The following is a 22,104-nucleotide window of genomic DNA, read 5'->3' as shown; positions in this document are numbered from 1 at the left end:
GCTCGTGTTGAGGGTGATACCTGCTCTCAGGCTCTTGCAGGAGTTTCTTTTTGATGGATCTTTGGGACCTACAAATCCCAGAGTTCAAAGAGAGTGGTGGGATTTTTCTCCCTACTTTTCCTAGGACATGTTACTCACTCCTCCTGTGGTCAGAGCTCTGTGCTGGAAAAGGGGTTTTTAGCTTTTCTAGCAGAGCAGGGGATAAATAAGCAGTAAAATAAATAAACAAGGTGGTAAAGCAGTAAAGTTTCTATTTGTCTGGCTAGAATGGGAGGGCAAGAGATGGATGGCATGTGCTGGATCAGTGGGTCTTTTGAAGATTCAAGAGAAGGACATAGTGAAAAGTGCTGGGATAAGAGAAGCAGATAGAAAGGCAGTGAGGTGATGTAAAAGCAAGTCTCAGTTCTCCTTGGCCAGCGTGGTGGTCCTTCAAGGTGACTCCAGGGAGCTTGAGAGCCCAGGGAAGAGCAGATACAGAGTTGGTGTGGAGAGGAGGAATGTGTGACTAGATAAGCATCCATAGATTTTATGTATATATTTGGAGTATGTTGTGTAAATAGAGACAATACCTAATGATTCGTGGCTATTATTTGAAGTGTCCCACTGTTACAGATTTGTTTGTCATTTCTTGTAGTAACACCGATGATAATGAATTCATTTGTATTAATGCGGGTGTCGTGGACTTCCGTTGATATTCCGCATTAATTAATGTACCATTAAAAGAAAGTGGCACCCAATTAATATCAAGTAGGAACGATGCTGCCGGTGTCCTGTCATTAGGGTTTCATTTGTAATGCATTGTATGAATGCTCTGCCTTAATGGAAGTCATTTGCCATCCGGAGCATCACCCGATGGGCTGCCAGTGGGGTGCCAGAAAGTGAAAGTTGGTTGCAACTGCTCAAAAAAAAAAAAAAAAGAGGATATTAAAAAACCAGGATCTGTCCAGTTTATGGCATCACCCTCAAGAAGGAACTGGAAAAGGGATTTCTCCCCTCACTCCACAATGAATGCTGGCTGATAGCAGTAAATCACTCAGGTGGTTTAACTTTGCTACTGAATTTTAATATTTATTTAGGGGAGGGATAGTGGAAAATCCCGGTGGATTCCACAGGTCAGGGTTGTCTTTGCTAACCTAAGCAAAAGCCACCTCTGCCAGTGCAGGAGTGCAGACCTTGGCTGTGGCCACCTGGGTCCACCCGATCCATGACCATCTCCAGCACTAGGACAGCCATAGGGGTACTGGGCCATCTGCCAGGATGCCCTTGTAAAGGGGGAGATGGCTCCAAATGCCCTTTTCCAGCAGGAAAATCACATCAGCAGGAGTGATACGGTGTGGCTGAAGCCGAGAGCTCTCTGACTGACAGGTTTTCACATTCTTGGCGCTTGTGTCTGACTTTCAAACGTCTTGTTAGACCATCTTGGACTCCCATCTGCTGTCTCCAAAACTGGGACTGACCTAATAGCAGCCAAGGAGGGAAGCATGGACTGCTTCCCAGCCCTTGCTCCGAACCTGCCTGCTCCATGAAGGCTGGATGTGGGGAATGGGAGAGAAATGTGGCTTTTCTGATGTAATTTAGCTGTGGGCACTGAGTTAGTGAAGCGATGATTGTGTCACCACCTTTCTGCTCCCTCACAGGGCTGTGGGAAATGGTTGGCTGTTGCTAGTTGGAACTAGGTGATCTTCAGGGCCCCTTCCTACTCAACCCAAACTATTTTAGGATTTCATGATTCCCTTCCTGGGCCAGCCTCTCAAGATCTCTGCTGCAGAAGCAACTGGTGTGTCCTAGTTCAGCAGGTGGGACCAGTTTATCACTGTGTGTGGGTGATCAAAGCTATGTATTCCACACCTTCTATTCATTTCCCAAGACCTGTTAACAATGGACCATTTGCAGCAGCTGCCCAGGGCACACCTGACCCCTCAGGGTGTGATAAGAGCTGTGGCAACTCCCTCCCAGCAAGTCATTGGCACCTCCACACCCAGCCTGAGTGTGCTAATAGGCCATCAACGATTCCAAAATATCCCATGACTCACAGAGTCAGATCACCTCTTGTGCAACTCCCTGCCCTGGGGGAGGTACCGGGTGCTCCCACCTCGACCTGAGGGTACATAATATGGGGGTTTGAAGACCACTCGTTGGTACCACTCATCGGATCAGGAGGAGATCACCACTCTTGACCAGACTACGACCACCACTCTTGACCAGACTACAGCCACCACCTGTAACAACAGGTTCTTCACTTCCTTTTGCTTTGGACTCGGGGGAACCATGTGGGTCTCAGCACCAGGGCTAACAAACCCCTTTGTTTTGTGCCCCAGGACACTGGGTTATACTGCTGGGGTTTTGTGAGTTGAAAGCAATTTCTCTTTGGGTCAGTGTAGTTATTGTAATATCTTTCATTAAATTGTAACTCTGACTTATAATCTCTCTTGTGGTGGATCCATTTCTCCTGCTGGTTTACCTTTAAACCAGCACATGGTGTCATGAAGAGAGGTTGCAGAGCCATGTCCACCCAGTTTTTAGAAATGCCACATCATCCATCAGTCATCCAAGCCCCATGTTGATAAGGGTTGGATTATCTTTGGTGGGAAACAGGGCAGCTCTAGGCTGGAAAAAGCAAACAGCTTTATCCTATGGAATGCCAGACCATCCTCTCCTGTGTGTGGCTGCTGCACCATTGCCCTCCCAGCATGGCAGGTTCCCCTGTGGGCTTGTTGGTTGTGACGTTCCTTTCTTCAGCGCCGTACGTTGGGTCAAGCTGTGTCTGCTGGGAATAAGCGCTCTCAGCTCTGAGTGTGGTTATCTAGCAGCTAATTCCTCTCCAGCTCTTATAATGCATCTATTCCAGCTGTGTTTATGGTGTTTTCAAAAGCCCCTCAATTGAATTATAGCTCTGCGGTGGCCGTTTGCCAGTGTCACCCGATAATGAGGGAGGTCACTTAATAGAGATAGCAACAAGAGATACATACTAATGAGAGCTCATTGAAAGGTGGGCTGAATTTCAACCAAAAACCAAATTTTAAAAAGGGAAATTATCAGGTTTTAAAATCAAACTTTAAAATTGGAAATTGCCTGGCTTGGATGCACAGTAATGCAATTAATAAATGTAATTAAAAGTGTGTAATTAAGAACACGGAAATTCAAAGTCTGCGCTCATCCTTGCAAGTGTTCAGAGCTGGCACGCGAGTGACGGACCCAGTCTGGCAGTTGGGATGGTTCCTGAGATGGAGCACAGGGATGGAAACCAAAACATGGGACTGGTTTTGAGCTCTCAGCAGGGTCTGGAAGCAGAACTGGCACTTGGCTCTGACTCTGCTCCTGCAGCAAGTGAAACCTGGGCAGGGATGGGTGACTTAAACCCATCCTGGCCAGCCCAGGGATGAGGGAGACAGGGCTTCAGCTGTAACAGGAGTGTTGGTACAGAAAAATCAAAGGTGAGCAATTCAGATCCATATAGACTTTGTGAGACTGAAAAGAGCTAAGAATAATCAAGGCCACAGCCGTTGCAGACCAGTAAAGGAGAAATCACTCCCTAGGAGTTCTTAGCAACTCCCCAGAAGTTTCTCATGAGAACTCCTCAGGTTTCCCCCACCACACCGGAGATGTACCTGAAAACAGTCAGGATGAGTTCACCTAAACACTGGACATGTGAGATATGGATTATAACCAATTAGAATCTGCAGTTAGATGGAGTGAGGTTCAATTTAGGCAATTGAATGTAGCCTTAACCCCATATAAACTGTGTGCAGTGTGTAATAACTTGATCACATTGGTCTGGTGTGTGGTGTCCTTATTCCTCTGCAGTATTTATTGTTTACTTTACAGGAGAGCACTGGGAATCCATGTCAGCTCTGTTCTACAGCACCTCTGAGACCAGGAGGCACTGAGCCCTCCTTCCCGCCTCTGATGAGACGGGATCGGTGGGAGAGCCTTTGCCTGGAGCAGAGGGATGTCTGAGCCAGATTTAGCAGAGTGCAGAGCTCCTTTCATCCGCCCCACTGCACGGTGGAGAGGCAGGGGGAGGGAGAAGAGCTGCCAGGAGCAGCAGCAGGGATTATTTAGGAGTAATAGGTTGACCTGAGCTGTAACAGGAGCGCGGAGCAGCGAAGCATCTCCTGATGGGAGCGGTCAGCTCCCACCTTGATGCCAGAGCAGTATGGAACAGCTTGTGGGGGGGAAGCCAGACCTGAAATAGGGCTGGTGGGGCTGTTTCAGTGCTGGTGCAGGGATCAAAGCTGCCTGCTGCTCCAGCCCATCACTGTGCCCCCCGGTCTGTTTGCGCCGCCTCATCTCACCGACCTTCAGACAGCTGTTGGGCCAGATTGCCTGCCGTTTTTCCACATTATTTGCATGGGTACAGCACACGCTCATCGGCATCCTAATCATCCCCACCAGCTTCTGCTGGGTGACTTTGCCCTGGGAGGTCACATGGAGGTCCTCTGAGTGGCCAGCCATTGGAGAGGGGGAGCAGGCATGGAGGGACCATCCCCAAATAAACTAAAATAAACACTTTTAGTGCCCAAGTAAAGCTTGTCAGGACATTGTCGTGGTTTAACCCCAGCCAGCAGATAAAAGCCACACAGCTGCTCTCTCTGTATGTTGGAAATTCATTTAAGGGAGTATCTCAAAAACTACCTCAGATCTCCTCTGCTTCATCTGCAACCCTTATTGGATGTGACTCTGACCCTGCTGTAAAAAAGTCAGTGCAATCTATTCTCCCTATCAGCCCTTTGCCCACAGGCCAGTTACACAAGACTGATGGATCAAGGCATGTCTGAGGTGTTGGTGGCCTGTAGCTGGTGAAATGGTTTTGCTGTGGTGGAAAACTCTCAAAGGCACTGTGTAAATCTGCTCCCTCAGCAGGGTGAGCAACTGCCTGATAGCCAGAGGGCTTTCTGTGCTGTGGGAGCAGGTGCTGTGGGCCTGAGGAAATGGTGTGGATGCTGTGGTTTCTGCAAACAGCCTTTGTCTTTTAGCCCTGTGTGAAGGAAGAGCTCATTCACATGAATCATTTAGGTTGGAAGGACCTCTAAAGATCACTGACTCCAATCACTAACTGGGCACTAACTCATGTCCCCAGGTGCCACATCCACACATCTTTTAAATCTGTCCAGGGGTGGTGACTCCACCACTTCACTGGGCAGCCCATTCCAGTGCTGGCCAACACTTTCCATGAAGAAATGTTTTGTGCTATTCAATCTAAACCTCTCCTGGTGTAGCTTGAGGGGAACATTTGATAGCAGACAACAGGAAATTGTGCTCTGACTTTTTTCAGGTGTCCTGCCCAGTTCTCCTCATTTTCATCTGTGACCATGTAACCTGCCTGGTATGGCGTATCAAAGAATCATGGAATGACTTGGGCTGGAAAGGACCTTAAAGATCATCTAATTCCAACCCGTTGCTATGGGCAGGGACACCTTCTACTAGACCAGGTTGTTTACATCATGACCTCAGAGACTGTATCTCCTCCAGGTCATAACCCACCTTGTATTGCCCCACTGTGTTGGAGCAGCATCTATCCGAAATTTTATTCTACAGCAGGATTTATAATGAGTTATTAAAGGCCATGGGTGTGGCCAGAGTGAGATGGAAACATTTTTAAAAGGTTCTTTTATGTCACCTTTTCTCCAGCCTTAACTGCCCTTATGCAGAGGATATTGCATCAGGCTCTGGTGTCCCAGCTGTTGGGTTAACACAGGGCACATCTGTGTCTGGTCTCTTGTGCTGAGGGTCACACGGGAGGTGACAGCCCAAGGGAGGTGTTTGTTGTGATGTGCAGAGCTTGTCCCATGCCAATGACAGCTTTGGGATGAAAACACAACTTCTTGGGAGGATGTCAAGAGTGTGGGCCAGGCTTTGAGTGGTGGTGCCAGGCATAGGACTGGAGGCAGCAGACAGAAGCTGATGCACAGAAGTTTCACCTGAATATGAAGAACTTCTTTCCTATGCAGTGACCGAGCAGATTGCCTGAACAAGATGTGGAGTCTCCCTCACTGGAGATACTGGAGATACTCTAGAACTGTCAGGACACAATCCTGTGCCATGTGCTTTGGGATGACCCTGTTTGAGCAGGGAGGTGGGACCAGAAAACCCACTGTGGTCCCTTCCAACCTGACCCATTCTGTGATCTGTGATTCTTTGTGGTCACTCAAAGACACGTATTTCCTTGTCATATTTCCTTGCAACGGTGAGAGGGAGGTAAGGTCTTGGTAACTCCTTTGCCTCCTCCTTGTGCAGCAACATTCTTCCATGTTTGAACAAGAATTTTAGGGGTTTGTTCCTTTTTTTGATACAAATCTATCCCACTGTGATAGAAAACCCACTGTGGTCCCTTCCAACCTGACCCATTCTGTGATCTGTGATTCTTTGTGGTCACTCAAAGACACGTATTTCCTTGTCATATTTCCTTGCAACGGTGAGAGGGAGGTAAGGTCTTGGTAACTCCTTTGCCTCCTCCTTGTGCAGCAACATTCTTCCATGTTTGAACAAGAATTTTAGGGGTTTGTTCCTTTTTTTGATACAAATCTATACTTGCTACTGAGGTTCCACTGAAGCAGAGAAATCTCCTTATGACAAAGTTTCAGGCTCTTGGGTGTTGCTGCCTTTGGACCTTCTCCTCTTCCAGCTTCTTTCTAGTTTTCTTAGAACAGTTTGAACCTGTGAGAAGTCTGAGTGTGATTCATGTTGGTAAAAACGAATGGGTTATTGGGGTTCCTGTAGTGACATGAGACAAGACATATGGCCAGCCAATTAAACAAAAATTCCAACTTACGCCCACATGGAGAGATAAACAGGATAGTGTTAAATCACTTTATCTTCTATAACTTTGTCAAGGACCACATGAATTGTAACAGGAAGGCTGAAGAGTTAAAATTTTCCCACATCTGAGGGGAACAGAATTTATGGTGGGGTTATCACTGGGGTTAGAGAAGTGACTTAGCTATAGTGGTATATGTTAAACTGCCTAACAATGTACTTAGAAAGTTTATGCATGAGTTGAATGAATATGTATGTGGAGACTAAATAACTGTTAGAGTTACACTGTGTTGGGGGTGCAGTGGCAACCAATGCTTGTGTCCATCACACCCAGCATGCTGAAATTGCTTTTATCATATAATAAACTGTAATTGAAAACCTACGAGGTTGAGACTCCGTTTCTCACAAACCTTTATTTATTGCAAAATGAGGGAGGCACAAATGGCCTCGCTACCCACCACCTCAGAGCCCTTTAACTCCTGGCACTGCTCAGGGGGGACCTGGGTGCTGGAGCTGTTCCTGCTGAGCCATCAGATGAAGGATGGGGTGCTGGAGACAGGTCGGGAGCAGGTCCCCCTCTGGTTTGCCCTCCTCCTCCTTCGTGGTGACATCTGTCTGCATGTTTATTTTTATCTCACATCTGCTGGCGTTGTAACAAAGATTTAATGATATGACACAGTTTTGTCACCAGTTCTTTTCTCTGTATTGAATGAAGCTCTGTCACAGGCTGCTGGAGGGAGCTGAAAGCTTTAAAAAGTGACAAAATTTGGTGACTCGTGTAGAAAACTCACCTGTAGGCTGTTGTCTGCCTGAACAAAAATGATAGAATTTGTTATTTTTGCCTGTTGGTCTGATAAGCACAACCACAATTAGTCTTTGTTAATGAAGAAAAGCCATGAGGGATATGCAGATGAGTCCTATAAATGGATCAAATGCTGAAAATGCTGAAACATGGTCCAGCACAGGGCTTTCCAGTGGCATCTCCCTGTGCTGTGTCCTCTGCCTGGTATTTACCAGCAAACACAAGCCCCGGGCAGTTCTGTTTATCCAGACGTTTTGCTTCATTGTTTAGATGATGGGCCGCATCTTTTGAGAAATAAAGACTTCGGCTTCCTGCTGAGGAATATCTTGAGCCTCTTTGACCCAAAAATGGCAAGAGGATTTTAAAGACATATTTTTTTATGCTTTTTAAGACAGACGGTTTGAAATTCCTCTGAGTCCTGACTGTGCCTGCCTGGGCATGAGCACTGAGAATGAGACCTCTTTCCCTGAAGGACTGTTGCTATGGGATGGCTGCATCCCACAGCTGGTTTTGCTGGTTTGGGGGGACTTTTTTTACTTGAATTTGAGCTGGGAAAGAAAAGATGGATTACCCAGAGCACTCCTTTCACCTGTGCCCTGTTGAGAATAAGGGCATGTATTTAGTAGGGAAATATCCCCACTGACCTGAGTGTTTTGGGCAGTATCAGTGTGTGCTGGTTTAAGGGTAAACCAGCAGGAGAAATGAATCCAACTCAAAAAGGGATTACAAGTCAGAGAGTTACAATTTATTAAAAAGATTACAGGGAAAAATTGGGATTTAACCCACAAAACCCAGATGTATAACCCAGCACCCTGGGACATGAACACAGTGGGGTTTGTTGGCCCCTGGGCTGAGTGCCACATGGTCCCCCTGGGTCCAAAGTAAAAGGAAAGGAAAACCTGTCCATCAGGATGATGGTCACGGTCTTGTTGAGAGTGGTAGTCATAGTCCTTTTGAGGTTCTCGTCCTCCCCTGGATCCAACAAGTGGTACCAAAAGTTCCAGAACCCAAAGATTGTATATACTCAGATTCAGATGGGAGAGCCCAGTGGCTCCCCCAGGGCGGGGAGTTTCATAGTGGGTGATTTAACTCTGTGAGTCCTGGGATATTTTTGGAATCCTTGATGGCCCATTAGCAGACCTGACCCCTCAGGCTGGCTGTGAAGTGCTAATGTCTCCCTAGAGGGGAGTTATCATAGCTGAGTCTTTGGTGTGAAGACAGGAACACTCCTCTATGTGACAGGGTTCTTTTACACCCAGCTTGTAGCCTGAGGGATCAGGTGTGCCTTGGGCAGCTGTTGCAAATGATCCTTATTAACAGTTCATGAGAAATGACACAGAGGATGTAGCGATGAACTGGTCCCAGTCACTGTATCTAGGACACAGTGATTCCCCCCTCTGCATCCATGCTATTTGGCTTTGTGCTCCTGTAACATTCCTCCTGTTCCCTGGAAGCCCTTTTGCTCCCCTCCTAAATTCACTTGTGCTGTGCTTTGCTCATGCACTCACCCTCATGCTTGGGGATACTCACAGCCCCCAACAAGGTCCTGTCCTGAGATGTCTCACAGCCCCTCAGATGCTTTGGTGTAGATGCCTGTGACTGATTCTCACCTTGATTGTTTGGCTCTTGCTGTTTCCTGGCCAATGAAGGGACCTGGTCAGCAAAGCTGTAAAATAAGGATAAAGCCACTGTAATCACCAAGTCAGAGCTCAGGCTGTGTCTGCAGGGCCAGAGCTGTCAGCACCAGAGCTGGTGACCTCCGTGTCCCTTCAGGCAGCTTCTCCTTTGGAAGGACAAGGAGATGAACTCCCTTCAAAGCCTGCTTTGGGGCTATTGTATGGAATACAATGCCAGGGAAATCAAGCTCTCCTCTTTCACAGCCAGCGAGCAGCCCCCTAATCACGGGTGACCAGAGCAGATTTGCATGTTAAAAGGAGTGGCTGGGGGCACTTAAAAAGAAGAGGAAACATACTCATCAAAGCCAGCTTTATCCTTATGAATATTATTATTACCAGGGACAATATGCCCCAGACCCCTCTCCACTCTTGTGCTGCCTCTCCCTATTAATGGTTAATTTCTAATGCTCCGTGTCAGGACATGGATACCCAGGTGGCTCTGGGAAGGAATTTGAGAAGGTAGTTGTTGGAGCATGAGGAGTGCAGTAGTGGAAGCAGTGCCTTGGGAGCAGCAAGAGGAGGGCTGTGGATGCTCTGGAGCTGCTCCCAGCTGGTGATGGCTTGGCAGGGGGTGGGCAGGTAGCCCAAAAGAGGGGCAGAGAGATGCTCTAGGTTCTGTCTGAGAAGGTGTTTTGGGAGTGCTCAGAAAGCAAACACTCACCACAGCCTCCCGTTATGGACTTCTCCATCCCAATGTACATTGTCCTTGAGCTGACAGAATCCTCAGTCCTGAACAGTTTAAATGGACAAGCCAGGATTAAGGTGCTGTGTGTGTGGCACAAAGTTGGAAGGTGACACAGCAGCAGGGCAGATCTGGGTCCAGCATCCCAGAAAATGGGTAGCTGAAAGACAAAGGGTAGCAAAATTCTGGGACAAATGGGCTGGGGAGGATGTGGTGTCTCCATCACTAGAAGGCTTTAAGGATGGGAATGATTTAGGTGTAGCATGGAGACAAATTTCTCCTTTAAGGTCTCTTCTGGCTATATCTTTTATGCTTTTATGACTGCTGATGACCAAAAAACTTGAAGGCACTTTAAAAAATAATCCTCAGGCCGTGCCCTGCGAGGCTTTCTATAGCAGCTTGATTTAGAGGAGGGAAAAAAGGAAAGGAAATGAAAAACCTGGGTGGGAGCTGCAACCTGTCGCGCCTCGGCAGAAGCGACACTGATGAAAGGGAAGTGGAGTTTTGCTGGAGCCCGAGGTGAGCTCAGGTGTCAGAGCAGCCCTGCAGTGCTGCCTGGCTGGATCCAAGGGCAGGGAGCATCAGGGATGTGTGTGGGATGAGTGTGCAGAGCAAAGATGCATCAGTGTGGGCTGCAGAATGTGCCCTGGGATCCCTGCTCTGTCTGACCAAGCTTGTACAAAATCCTGCCACTGCTTTTAGGGTGGGGAAATTTGGATGCTTTGGTTCTTTGCTGGTGCCATCACCCACTGTTAAATGGTTAAATCAGATCTCTAAGTGTGAAGCACTAGTTTCTCATGTTTTCTAGTGGAGGTGGTGACTGGGACAGCCTTTGGTTCACTGTGGTTCCCAAGAAACCTGAAAATGGCTCAGTTTGTTGATCAGCTTTGGCCAGGGATTTTCTTGGAAGCAGTGCCCCATCCTCTAAGCTCTGCCTCTCCTCGAGGCTCCTTTCTATCTTCTCAGCACCTCATGCTATTACTCTATAAGCTGAGGACAGATAATTTATTATGAAAGAAGTTAACAATAAAACACAGAGACCTTTGGAGAAGTTTGCAGAAATAATCTGTATTATCCCAACTGGCCATAACCAACCACTGACAGGCCTCACTTATGACCTTTGCTGTCTTGCCTTTTGAGGTTTAGCTCCTTGTCAACCCTTCCTGTGGCTGTGACTGTGTCACAAACAGAGGGACATGCCCAAGGTGTCGTGATCCATCTGTACCTGCATCCTGGGGCCCTGGCAAAGCCTTTTTGCTGTCGGTCTGTGCTTCTGCCTTTGGAGAGAGACAAGAATATGCATTTTAAGATTTGCATAGGAACATGCAGCTGTTCCACCAAAAATGGATAATTGTTCTCCCCGCTGTGAAGTTAAACAATAAGAAGTGCCAAACTGCACTTGCCATTGCTGATTTTGTGCACTCAGCTGCATATTTTATGCATGTAGATTAGTTCCAGATTTATGACGATGTAACCCTTCGTGGCTGCGTTAATCAGGCCAGGTTGTAGTTGCTGTGGAAACTACAACTTCGACTTTTACGTTAAGTTCTGTCTTGCATTTAATGCCTTTTTTTTTGTTATTATTTTTGAAACTGTCTTGTATTTAATGCCTTGCGGTGAAAAGCGTGAGGGAATCAGCGTCAAAAATAAAAGTGCCTTTGGGCAGAAAACAAGTTTCAGCAAAGAGAGTAATTTGTCTGGAAAGTTGGGATGTCTGGGAAAATAAGGGTTTGTGATAGAGTGCCATCTTGACCACAGCTGTATAACTATTATTATAAGTGTGTAACAACTATTATAGCTCCAGCAATACTGCAATAAAGAATACAGCTGTATAACTTCTAAATGTCCTGAAAATACAGGACTGAAGTTGTTGGGTCTCTAGGTATTCCTTCTGGTGGGTAAAGGAAATTGCTGCTGTGTGTTTGATGGGGAAATAGGCAGGTGCACAGTTTTACTGGTATTTGTTTTTTCCTTCCAGAATACTCCAGTGGGCACTCCAATTTTCATAGTGAATGCCACGGACCCGGACCAGGGGGCAGGGGGCAGTGTGCTCTACTCCTTCCAGCCTCCTTCCAACTTCTTTGCCATCGACAGCGGCCGTGGCATCGTGTCGGTGATCCGGGAACTGGACTATGAGGTGACTCAGGCCTACCAGCTCCAGGTGAACGCCACGGTGAGTCTCACCCTGGTTCCTACAGAGTGGAGGTGTCTCTGTGGGGGCTGCCATGGGGAAGGAGCTTATTTATTTTATTGCCCTACTCTGGCATCTTCTTGGGCATATTTTTAGTGAGGTATTACAGCAGTGCAGTGCCTGGGTAGTTTTAAGTCTCTGTGGAGCAGAGCTGCAGCTCTCCAGCAGCATCTCACACGTGTCAGGGGCTTCTGCATGAAGAGGAGCAGCTCCCTTGGTGATGAAACCCAGCACAGGCTATGCAGACCATTTATAAAATCACAATGATTTGGGTGGGTAGAAACCTTAAAGCCCATCTCATTTGACCACACTACCATAAGCAGGAACACCTTCCACTAGCCCAGGTTGCTCGAAGCCCTGTCCTATTTGGCCTTGGACACTTCCAGGGATGGGGCAGCCACAGCTTCTCTGGGCAACCTGTGCCAGGGCCTGCCCACCCTCACAGGGAGGAATTTCTTTGGTATATTGAATCCTGCAGACTCATTCCTTGTACATCCTGTTTTATGACAAGTGAATGTACCTGTATTAAGTTTAGACATCAAGAGTTAAAATTTTAGTGGACAAAGGAGAAAGCAAGGTCCTGATTGCCCAGAGAGGTGGTGGATTCCCCATCCCTGGAGGTTTTTAAACTGAGATTGGCCGTGGCACTGAGTGCCATGATCTGGTAAAGGGACTGGAGTTGAACCAAGGGTTGGACTTGATGATCTCGGAGGTCTTTCCCAACCCAATTGATTTTATGATTCTATGATTGCAGTCAGTACCATCATCCTGAGAGGGGACCTTTGGGGGATGCATCCACCATGGCCAATTCATTCCCCATATGAATGGGAAGCTTCTTCCCTGGTGTTAAATATAGTGAGAGCTCGAGAATGTGGAGCAGCACCCCAGCAGGTGCTCTGGGTGGTGGCTCCTTCCCCATCTCAGATGCAACAGAGGAAGGTGAGATTCAGCTCTACAATACATCTGACCAACTCTGTGCTCAGGAGAGGGAGGAAAACCCTCTCTGACCCCTCCAGGCAGCTGGCTAGAACTCTTGAAGCATGTGATTTAATCAAGATCATTGTCTTGATTGACAGCCACAAATGTCAGGAGGACATGGAGGGCTGTGCGGGGCTGCTTTGCTCTTCACAGCACTCACAGACTGCAGGACCACAGGCAAACACCACAACCTTTCAGCCCAAGCCCTGCATGTTCCAGGCTATGGAATCTTGCCCAGAAGCTTGGGTTTTTTCTGGAACATACCTCATTTAATTTTTAATACTCCAGTGGTAAGAGGGCCTCTCTTGGTTTCTTTATCAGTTTTGTCACTGACATGCTTTCCTGGGATGTGCTATTGCACTATCTGGCAGGTTAGAAAATGTGGGTCCAAACGCCATCCCCAATGGAAACGTGACTTTCTTCTATGATTTTGATTTTCTCAAGGATGCAAGGATGTCACCTTGGTCCATCCAGCTTTATCTAGCCCCATATCCCACATGCAGTTACCAGCAAAGATAAAACAGGAGCATATCTGGTACTTTGTAGCATCACAGAGTGGTTTGGTTTGGAAGGGATCTTAAATCACAGTTTGTTCCACCCCACTGCTGTGGGCCTGGACACCTTCCAGGTGTGAGAAACCAGAACAGGTTTCTCAAAGCCCCATCCAATCTGGCTTTGAACACTTCCAGGTGTGAGGCAGCCACAACTTCCCAGGCAACCTGGTACTTGTTCTATGCTCTCCTGGCATCTGGTGACTTCCAGCTCAGGAAATCCAAGGTGTTAAATATTAAGTCTCTCAACTAGTTTGGTTGGCAGCTGTGGGAATGTCTCCTTGGCTTGGTCTCTTCTAGGAATCCCTAGAGGAGAGGTGATGAGAAACCCCAGGGCAAAGCTATGCCAGGGAGAAGGATGAGAGTTGCACCAGCGTAGCAGGAGCTGGAAGAGCAAAGGCAGTCTCTTGCCTGCCTGATGGAGAGTTTGCATGGTCTGGGGTGGGAACTGGGCTGGTGGTGAATTTAACGTGGCTGCAAGGTGAGCTGGGGAGCTCAGGTGCAAGGCAGGAGTTGTCTTTACCCCAGGGATGAAGGCAGCAAGGGCAGACAGAGGCTGGAAAGGGCAGCAGGAGAGACAGTCAGTGAGACAACTGGAAGTGTGGTCACTTCTCCAGTGATCTGTGATGCCTTAAAATTTAAGAGGTGAAGAGGAGGGGAAAGGACATTATGTGAAGAAACAAAGGAGTTCAAGCTGGTAACACCGACAGCAGAGTGGAGTCAGAAATAAACCTCCATCCGGGCCCCAAACACTGAGGCCCGTGGGTTAAGAGGTTGATGTACAAGCTGTGTTGTTGAATACATTTTAAATTAACATTAATCTTCTGGCAATCAGCCTTTGCTGCTGCTCAGAGCTGCTTTGCAGGAGTGTGTGGTAACCTCTGATGGTCCCTTCCAGCACAGTGCTTGATTGGGTGTAAGGAGAGATTGATTTCCTTCCCTTTGTGTACTCTCTCTTTGCTCCCACCCTTTTAGGAAAGGGCTGTGGGCTTTGGGGTCACTTTTGAGCACTCATAGGATGAGCCTTCAGCAAGGAAAACACTGGCAGCAGGGCAATGCCAGGAGAAGGTGGTGGCAGTGCCTACAGCTGTGGCATTGCCTGCTGGGGAAGGGTCTTGCTCTGGAAAAATGCTTGAGACTCAATCCTGATGGGATGTGATGGTGAAAAAGGGAGATCATAGAATCGTGGAATGGGTGGGGTTAGAAGGAATAAAGCTGCTACTGCAAGGCAGCCCATGGGGTTTGGAAGAACAGTGGGAACATGAGGGAGCTGGGGGGCTTGGGTCATGTTCCAGCTGAAGGAGCCTAAGCAGTGCTGAGGCATCTGGTGGGTATGAGACACTCTGCTGTGGTGTGCTGGCATGAGGCATTGCTGGCCCCCACACCTGGGTCTAACCATACAGAGGTACCCTGGGCTGTGTCTGTGTTAGGAGGGAATTTATATTTTGAAGTGTATTTTGAATAGTGTTGCTGCATTTTCACTCAAAATGTGATGAAAACTGAATTGGTGTTTGCATTATTTTTAAAGGCTGATGCTGAAATAAAATGCATGTTGTGTTTCAGCTTAGAGGGAAGTGCAGTGGACAATAATTCCAGCAGGTAGCTTGAAAAAGAGATGATTACCTCCACTATTCAGAAATTCTGGCCCAACTACAAAGGCAGGAATAATGCTGTTGAATAATTCCATGTTTCTGATAGAAATCCTTTCTCTCTCCTCCCCGCCCCTCGTGTTTTCAAGGACCAAGATAAGAACAAGCCACTGTCTACTCTGGCCAACCTGGCAATCACCATCACAGATGTGCAGGACATGGACCCCATCTTCATCAACCTGCCCTACAGCACCAACATCTACGAGAACTCACCTCCGGTAAGGGCTGTGCTTCACTCTGACGGGCAGGACCGCGGGGTTTCTTTCTGAAATAACATATTTCCAACCAGCTCCAAAGTATTTTGCCCTTTTTCAAAAAAAAAGGGAGCCTAAGCAAGGGGTTTTAGGAAGGCTGAACTCCAAGTCAAATGTTTTCCTGAGCTTTTTTTCTTGGATTTCACAAAGGCTGTTCTTAGCAGCCAGTCACCCTGTTTCCTCCCCACGGTCTATCTGCATGCCATTTCCTATAGAAAACTTGAAGGCAAATTTAAACGTTCCTGAAATGAGGCAGTTTTGAAAATGCCAGAATCATCAGCCATTTCAGCACTTTGAATCTTTTCCCCCAGGTTTTGCCAAATTGATCCAATCATTTTAGTTCTTCTGAAACTCGGTTTGTCAGCAAACTCGCTGTTTGGGGAAAAACATCTCTCAGTCTCTAAATACAGCAGGGAGGGGTTTGCTGTTTTTTCCCTCCCCACAGCAGACATCAGGGCAACTTGGGCTTTGGGAGCTGTTTGCTCTGCCCAGGACCTTCAGTCCAAGCACCAGCCCTCCCCAGTAAAATCCACCTTCCCAGGGCACAGCTGGGCATCACAGCACTTTGTCTATAGGGAAATATTTTTGTGTATGGATGGGAAAAGCTTCTGTCTTAAAATGTTATACATCCCATCACATCTCTGGGATCCCAAATGCCCAGTGGCTCAGTTCATACACTGGAAAAGGGAACTCCACTGTGCTTCAGTTTGTGCCTTTTTATTCACTTTGGAGGAAAGCCCTGACATGGAGAGTGATGGATCAACAGGGCTCAGTCCTACTGTTCCAAATCTTATGGTCAGACAGCACATTGCCCATCTGCTGCCCCAGAAATGGCCAAAAAATTACCTATTCACAAATTACTTGCACAAAGTGGAAGTTTTGTTGAGATTAAAGTGTGTTTCTGGGATAGGTAGAGTGAGCTGCAGGAAAATAAAAAAACACAACTCACATCAGCCTTAACTAGAAGGAAAAAAAAAGCCTTAGGTGAAATTAAAGAAATGGAAGTCCAATGAGTACTAAAAATTGTAGACTGCATCAGCTTCATGGAGTGACCTGGTGTCCAGGAAAGGAAATCCCCTTAAAATAATGATTTATGTTAAGGTTTAAAGATCTCTGTGTGTGAATACACCAACATGTATCCCAGTTATTCCTGGAACATACACTGCAGTAGGGAAAGCAGCAAATAACCACTGATAGAGGAAATGAAGGAAGTCAGCAGTTTTCTGGCAGGTTTAGAGATTTTAATTTCTCTTGGCCACGTGCAATGTCTCCAAAGGCATTGAGGTATTCAGGTGCCACCAGAGACGTGGTGAAGAGGAAGATTGCAGAATGTTGGAGCCCAAGGCCCAGCCTTCCCAGGAGAAATTCCACTGCTGAAACAAGGATGTGGTTTTCTGTGGCAAGTCTGGGGTTTAACACAGAGTCATTTAGGTTGGAAAAAACCTCAAAGATCATCAAGCCCAGTGTTAACTGTGTACAATTTTTGTCTTCCTGTGGAAGTCTCATCAGCTCTGCCCTACCCCCTGAGGGAGCCTGTTGCATGTGTAGAGTGAGAGAACGTCTTGGTTAGCGGAATGATAACAAGAAATTTGGATGTGGAGTCCGGGCTTGGCCAACTCTTGTTCAAAATCAGGCCTGCAGGTCAAGCCAACAGGCTGTTGTGCTTTTTGGGGTGATGTTTACCCTGACATTGGACTCAGCAGGTCAAAATATGCTCAAGCCTTCCCATCCCATTCCCAGCTCTACGGAGCTGCTCCACACGCCCGCTCGCCGTCTCTCTTGCCTCTCCTTTTATCTGTGGTGCACAGCATGTCTGTGTTCCTCTATCAATGTATCAGGCGAGAATGCCTCATCTGAAGTGTATACATTACCTAATAAAATCCTTCTTATTTGGGATTATTGCATCAAATTTTAATTTCCTCACTCGAGTAACAGCATGTCAGCCAGCCAGGCAGTGAAGAGCCGATAGAAGGTGAAAAGAGTGGATAAACTGCAGCAAATTACCGCAAACAGATCTCTATCAGCCCTTTGACTGGAATTGACTGGAATTAAGAAGTGAGAAATGGGATTTTTTTTTGCCGTGGCAGCTTTCTGAAGAGCTCCCCACCCCCTCCTCCCGCCGCAACGCTGGGCTGTGCTTCGCCTTTCAAGTCCCTAATCCTGTAAGAGAAGAAGAAGAAAAAGGGGTGGAGGGGCACAAGAGGGGAGAGAAGTGCTGTTGTATCTTTTATTTTTCTCAGGCCAGGATCTGGTAGCATAATTTAAAAGCGTTTTGGGCAGGTGCTTATTGTGACACTGAGAATAAAGCAATTTCTTATCGGGCAAAGGAAGAGGACGCAGCGGGGAGAGACTCTGCTGTCCCTGGAGGTGTTGTATCCTCTTTCTTGATGTTGTTTATCATCCCAGCATGGCTCAGACATCTCTCCCAGGGCACCTGAGTGCACCAAAGCTGCCTGCAGCTGTGGCAAAGCTTGGCAGCATGTTTTTCATCCTCAGAGTTTTTTGGGATGTGTGTCCTCACGGAGTCTGTAGACTGGTTGATGTTGAACGTCACTGAAAGCGTTGTCAAGCCCTGGAACAGGTTGGCCAGGGATGCAGTGGAGTCACCATGCCTGGAGGGATTTAAAAGACATGTGGATGTGGCACTTGGGGACATGGTTTAGTGGGGGCCTTGGCAGTGCTGGGGGAACAGTCAGACTCAGACTCGATGATCTTAGAGGGCATTTTCAACTTAAATCATTCTGTGATTTTGTGTCCTCCAGACAAGTTGATGGGGCTGCAGGAGAGGGGCCATTTTCCCTTGCAGAGCTGATGAGCCCCTGCTTTTGGACCTCACCTGGGGCATGATCCAAGCAACATCACAGCTTGAATTTGGGAGAGAAATGGGAGCAATCCAATCCCTTGAAGACAAGCTGAGGCCTATAAACTTGTGCTTCATCCCCCAGAGATCCACGTGAAGGCAAGAGTGGGCACAGATCCCACTGACACTTGGTCCCAAGCCCAGCAGTTGCATTCCCTGGCAATAGGATGGTACAGCTATGTGTCAAATATCATTAAAACAGTTTTAATTCTTCAGCACCATTCCCCCTCCTCCTCAGAAACTACTTGGATTGAAGAAATAATGTAGAATCAGTGCTATTTTTGCCCTTGAGTCTCAATAGCTCCAAGTTAATTCTTTCTTACAATATTTCCAGCCCATCAGTGTGAACACTTTATTAAAAGCTCAGGGTTTTATTAAAAAAGGATTGATTTACCCCTGCCCCTCTTCAAAAAAACCTCAGTTTTTGTTTGGATAATGTGCCATTCTTTATTTTCTTTGCCTTTTTTTAAAGCATAGGCTTTCCCAGATTATTACATTTCTAAACCTTCGTCCTCCTTCCCAGGAGAGAGAGGGTTATTCTGTTCTCTCTGTACCCACCAGCCAAGCCCTCTCCCTGCAGCCACTGTTGTCTGCAGCAGGCAGGCAAGTTGTGACTGGTTTTAAGAAAAGTTACAAATATTTGGGAGTTTCTGAGAGTTCTAGGTTTGTGCCACAAATACCTGTGGCAGAGTTATTGGGGCTGGGAGTCAGCTTGGGGTTTCTGTGAGTAAGTGGAAGACACCAAGATATGGATAGTGCAAGGAATAGTGTTGTGGTCCGATAGGATTTTGGAAGAGAAACTGGGAATTGTTGAGATGTGACTCATGAGAGGAAGATCTTTGCCACAGTGGTATGGCTGTGATGAGGGATTTGGTTTGTTTGGGTGGTTTTCCCAAATCCTCTGGGTAGTTATTTCTGCTGGTGTGATGGGCAGAGGCCTCCATGGTCATCACAGGTACCAGGTGATGAGCATTGCCTGTGTGTAGCATCACATCATCTCACTCCAACCCATGCTGAGTGGGAATGCTCCTCCCTGTCCCCCTGCTGAGCAATCCTGCTCCAAGGCTGCCTCCACCTCTTGTTAGGGCTCACTACAAAGCCAAAAATTGCCATCAGCAGTGGATAAATGTTATGCCTGCCCTGGGGCACTTGTCCAGCCCCTTCCCCAGGAGGATCAAGATTGCTCCTGAACACTGAGAATGCTCAGGGAGGCATCATCCATCCTCAGGAACTGGCATCTGCCAGTCTTGTGGATATGGGAAGAGTCTTGTGAAGGACCCGCCAGGAGGGATGGAAACCAGGTGGGATGTGAAGAGGTGCCCAAACCCCTGCCCTTGCCGTGGTTCCAGGTGGCAGCATCCATGAGCTGTAGGGAGCACAGCACCATTCCAGCACGTGTTTCTTGGTCACTGGGGAAGTGTGGCTCATCCCCAGGAGGGGCTGGTGAAGGCACTTGTGGAGAAACACAGGCCTGCCAGAAGAACAGGGGGAGACCCAGCAGCATGATAGTCATCATCACAGGCTTACCAAGGACTGGGTGAACCTCAGCATGGTCTCTCACAGTTCTCATTCCTGTGATCAAATGTCGGGATAATTTCTTCCCTATAGGCATCTCTACAGCACACGCTGCTGAGATATCTGAATGAGATTCCCCCTCCCAAACTTTCCCTGCTGCCACATCCACGCTCATCCTTTTATCTCTGCCAACAGCCCTTCCCCTTGGCTCCTGCAGGAGGGACCTCTCCCGCAGATAAGGCAGCCCATTGCTATTCTCCAGCCATGGCAAGAGCCCTGCCCTCTCCTGCAGCTGCCTTCCCTCTGCAGCGTGCACGGCAGGACATAATTCCTATTCCTGAGCTGTCTGACAGGTGATGAGCGAGCTGTGACACAGACCCAGTGCCTTCACACACTGCCCCTTCCATGGAGGAGCTCCTGGTTTGCCAGGAAGCAGAAGGGGCTCATATCTGCTCTGTGGGGATAGGAGATTAAAGCTTGGATAAAGTTTGATTCTGCTTAATATGAGTACAATATATAATACAATACAGAATACATAATAATATGAAATATACTACATAATGTATAATTTGGTAATATATATTATACTATATACATTGTATAATACAAATTATAATATAATACAAACAAGAGTAAGCTGGGACAGAGCACACTGGATTTCACTGCCCTTTTTTCTGTCCACTTTGTCCTGCCCTCCTTTCCACATCCCCTGTTCTGCCTTCCCACCTGCTCTTTTCCCACTTTTCTTGGGCTTTTTATCTGTCCATGCTCCTTCAGAAAGCACAGTTATTGTCAGTGATTTAGAGGCTCTCTGGGTGGCTGCTGAGCCTCACCAGCAGAGTGCTGCTCAGGGGCTGGTGACCTGGGATTTATGGCTAATGTTCCTGGTTAATAACATGGATTTACTTAAGGAGTCCACTGAAATGCCCTCAGAGATCAGGGAATGGGCAGCCTGCCTGGCCCTGGGAACCTGCTTTATGGCCACCAGTGGCATTGAGCCTGCAGGGACACAAACCTGGAAGCCAGGGAAGACAAGTCCCTGTTTTCCACCGATGATGTTTCTGCCACAGCTTTCCCTTTGGCCTTCAGCTGATGGATTGCAGGGCAAACACGAGGCTGGGACCTGCTCTGCTCCCTCGTTACAGATGCAAACGCCTCTGCTGACATTTCCTTTGAGGGAAAAAAAAAAAGAAATTAAAAAATTTGCTGCTTTCCCCACTGTTAATAAGCCAATGAAAACAAGAACAGCTGAGTTGTAAATTTTTTCACACTACATTAATTACGGGCGTGTGTGTGTGTGTTGGTATTCACAGGGGCTCACTGCACTGCGGCGGGGGAGTTGACTTATGGAGTTGACATAAGCATGTGGTATTTTTATTTCAAGAACTAAAAAAGAATTTTGGGTCACTCTTATGTTCTTTGTTGATTTTGGAGGGCTCTCTGATCTTTCTGCTGGGCTATAGAAACAGTCTGTCCTGCGGGATGGAGAATGAGGTGGGTGAGCTGGCATTTGAAGAAGCTCCTGCCTATGGGCAATCCCTGGTTCTCAGCATCTGTCCAACTCTCCTCCTCCTTGAGGGTTTCAATTAAAATCTCTGCAGCTCACTGAGTTACACAGCTGGATGCCAGTGGCCAGTGTGGGCATCCAGTGCTGCCTGTGGTGCCTGAAGAGCACAGGGAGAAGGGGACAGTTTGAAATGGGGAAGACAGTGGTAGATAAAACTGGTGTAGTGGCCAGTGCTGAAGGTTGTGGTGAGAGGGAATTGTTGCCTTTGTTCTTGAGGGACTGCGGAATGAAAATCCCTGTGGCAGAGGAGTGTGTGCTGTTGCCTGTCAGCTATGAAACTGTGAGGAGGCTTGTCCTGGCTTTACCAAGGTTGCAACCTTAGTTCCTCCTTCCTCTTCTTCCTCAAGCACCAATAGCTGTGCTTACCACACTGACCTTTCTTCAAATACTCCTCCTCTGGGCAGGGGATGAGCAGCACAGGGATTGAGTCTGGTGGGGCTCCCTCCAGTCCCTGCAGACACTTACCCTGATAACAAACCTTCTGCACAGTCCAGCCCTCCCTGCTCAGGGGTTTGGTTAGATGACATATTCCCCTGGTCATGCCCTCAGCATCCCCAGCTATGTCCCAGGTGAGTTACCAGAGTGCTGCAGCTCACACACGAGTGATGAGTAGCGAGCCTGAA

The 22,104-nt window shown here is 47.5% G+C and overlaps 1 protein-coding gene across 1 annotated transcript in view; it reads left to right on the top strand.

Moving 5' to 3' along the window:
- Positions 1 to 22,104, top strand: part of CDH23 (cadherin related 23) — a 208,272-nt gene that overhangs the window by 82,419 nt on the left and 103,749 nt on the right. Inside the window, exons 7-8 of the mRNA XM_071564094.1 lie at positions 11,895 to 12,089; positions 15,375 to 15,503. Of these exons, the coding sequence (XP_071420195.1) occupies positions 11,895 to 12,089; positions 15,375 to 15,503 (324 nt within the window). The remainder of the gene's footprint in view (positions 1 to 11,894; positions 12,090 to 15,374; positions 15,504 to 22,104) is intronic.

The sequence above is a fragment of the Pithys albifrons genome, chromosome 9, assembly GCF_047495875.1.
Source record: "Pithys albifrons albifrons isolate INPA30051 chromosome 9, PitAlb_v1, whole genome shotgun sequence".
NCBI lineage: Eukaryota > Metazoa > Chordata > Aves > Passeriformes > Thamnophilidae > Pithys > Pithys albifrons.
Note: the sequence above shows the minus strand (reverse complement) of the source record. Positions and strands in the feature narration are given on the sequence as shown.